Source organism: Papaver somniferum, chromosome 6 (assembly GCF_003573695.1).
Source record: "Papaver somniferum cultivar HN1 chromosome 6, ASM357369v1, whole genome shotgun sequence".
Lineage (NCBI taxonomy): Eukaryota > Viridiplantae > Streptophyta > Magnoliopsida > Ranunculales > Papaveraceae > Papaver > Papaver somniferum.
This window is the reverse complement of record NC_039363.1, coordinates 143775173-143777356: the sequence shown is the minus strand read 5'-3', so window position 1 is coordinate 143777356 and position 2184 is coordinate 143775173. Positions and strand designations below refer to the sequence as shown.

Here is a 2184-nt window from a genome sequence, read left to right as displayed (position 1 = left end):
GTCTTTTATTAGTGATTTTACTATAAATATTAACCCCGTTAAGTATCTAATAATGGAAATAACGTGATTATAACTTTAAATAACGAAGAGTCGGTTTTGGCGATTCCATTACTCGGTCGGCATTGATCATTCTTAAGAGAAAAGAAAGAAAACCCTTTTCTTTAATAATCGGAATTTGGTTTACTAGCGTATTATTGCATGCCAAGGCGCCTATGGCTGAAACTGCAGAAAAAAACATGAAGAAACTCCCGTACCTTTCTGTGGTATCTAAGGTATGTATTGAACTCGAATCTCAACTAGGAAAAGGTTATATTGACAATAGTAAAATATTTTCTCTGTCTATTGCTGATATTGGTATAGATTCTAAGAATGTCGATGAATTCAAATTGAAATTGAAAGCGAATCCTAATAATGTTATTCATATGCCTGAATTTTTTCTGGATCAACTTTTTAGTATCATCCATATAGATGACGAAGAATTTATTCAAACAAGTAGTTTAGTTGATTATGATGATGAGGTTCCGGGGGATGAAGATAGTAAGACGATTAAGCATGTTCATAAAATAAAGTATTATTACCCACAAATAGAAGATGAAGATGCACATAACCTTCTAATTACTTACGAGCAAAGGTTGCAACTATCTATCCCAGAACTACGAAGAATCCTTCCAATATACCGATGGAAGGAAAATTTAGTTGAAGCCGTCAAGGATAATCCAGTTTTAGTTTTCTATGGAGAAGTGGGATGTGGAAAAACAACTCAACTGACACAGTATCTAGCCGAAGCCGATTATGCCACTAGAGGTAAAATTGTGTGTGCTCAACCTCTAGGAGTTGAAACATTGTCGGCAGCAGAAAGAGTAGCCAAAGAATCGGTTCTACTTTGGGTGAAAAGGTGGGGTACACGGTTAAGTTTGATGATCGCACAAGACCAAATACAATAATCCAATACACGACTCATGAAATTCTTCTTAGGGAGTTTCTTCGTGATGAAAATCTTTCTCAGTATTCTGTCATCATTGTGGATGATGCTCACCGGAGAACACTTGTTAGCGACGCTCTTTGTTGTTTACTCAAGCCACTCATCCTACGAAGACCTGGCCTAAAATGTATCATAACATCTCAAATTAGAGAAGAAGCAGATGTTTTAGCGGACTTTTTCTTAGCTAATGTGTTCCTCTATGAACCGATACTACCATATAGGGTTCTTGTTGAGTATCCGTTAGAACCAGTAAGCGATTATCTAGACAGTTCATTGATTACAGTTCTACAGATTCATTTAACCAAACCAGAGGGTGATATTCTTGTCTTCTTAACGGATCAAGAAGATGTCAAACGTGCTTGCGAGTCTTTACACGAGAGAATGCGAGGGCTAAGAAATATTGCACCCGAGCTATTAATCGTGCCTGTGTACGGCGTTCCTGTTCCTAGTGAGATGCAGACAATGGTTTATGGTAGACCTTCTACTGGGTTTAGGAAGGTAGTTCTGGCACCTAGTACTACCGAGGCTTCTTTAGCTATCGATAATGTACTTTACATTGTCGATTCTGGACTGCAGAAGCAATTTATGTGCGACGAAACAGAAGGTATCGATTCTTTAGTCATTGCACGCATTTCAGGAGCTTCAGAAACTGTGCGGCGTAAGCTTGCCGGTCGAACAAGACATGGTGGCATCTGTTATCGAATGTACCCCTACAGCGAGGTAATGGTGGCTCGTTTGTATCCTGAATATGCAAGGATGAATCTTGGGTTTGTTACAATAGTACTTATATTGCAAGTTATGGGCATAAAAGATGTCTACCATTTCCCGGATTCTCCTTTTCCCCGAGTTATAAAATTGGCGATGAAAGAACTGATTGAGGTACAAGCTTTTGATGAACAAGGGAACGTGACCAAGATTGGGGGAAAATGGCAGAATTTTTGATGGATCCTCCATTATCTAAAACTATATTCGATTTCTTCACGGATGACTGATTATCAGTTTATTTAACTTCAAGAAAAAATTAATCCTCCTCGATGTCTAATGTGACTGTATTATTGGGTTTTGGAATGCTTTTATTTTTATTGAAATGCTAATTTCACAAACCTTTTGTTTCAATTATCAATATATTTTTTTTTTGAAAATATTTATCAATATGGTTGAGGCGTCCCTTTTTTTCGAAAGAAAAAAACATAACTTTTGTT

General features: G+C 37.2%; 1 protein-coding gene across 1 annotated transcript; it reads left to right on the top strand.

The window, feature by feature from the left end:
- Positions 1–212: 212 nt before the first annotated feature.
- On the top strand, positions 213–1924 carry LOC113291603 (probable pre-mRNA-splicing factor ATP-dependent RNA helicase DEAH5). The gene is made up of 2 exons (XM_026541120.1): positions 213–895; positions 976–1924. Exons 1-2 carry the CDS (start codon positions 213–215, stop codon positions 1922–1924), a joined length of 1632 nt encoding a protein of 543 aa, XP_026396905.1.
- The last annotated feature ends 260 nt before the right edge of the window (positions 1925–2184 follow it).

Bases quoted from the DNA above. Each gene is read 5' to 3' on its own strand.
- LOC113291603 (XM_026541120.1), top strand. From the start codon at position 213: ATGGCTGAAACTGCAGAAAAAAACATGAAGAAACTCCCGTACCTTTCT. The intron at 896-975 runs GTGGGGTACACG...AATTCTTCTTAG, and splicing joins GTTCTACTTTGGGTGAAAAG to GGAGTTTCTTCGTGATGAAA.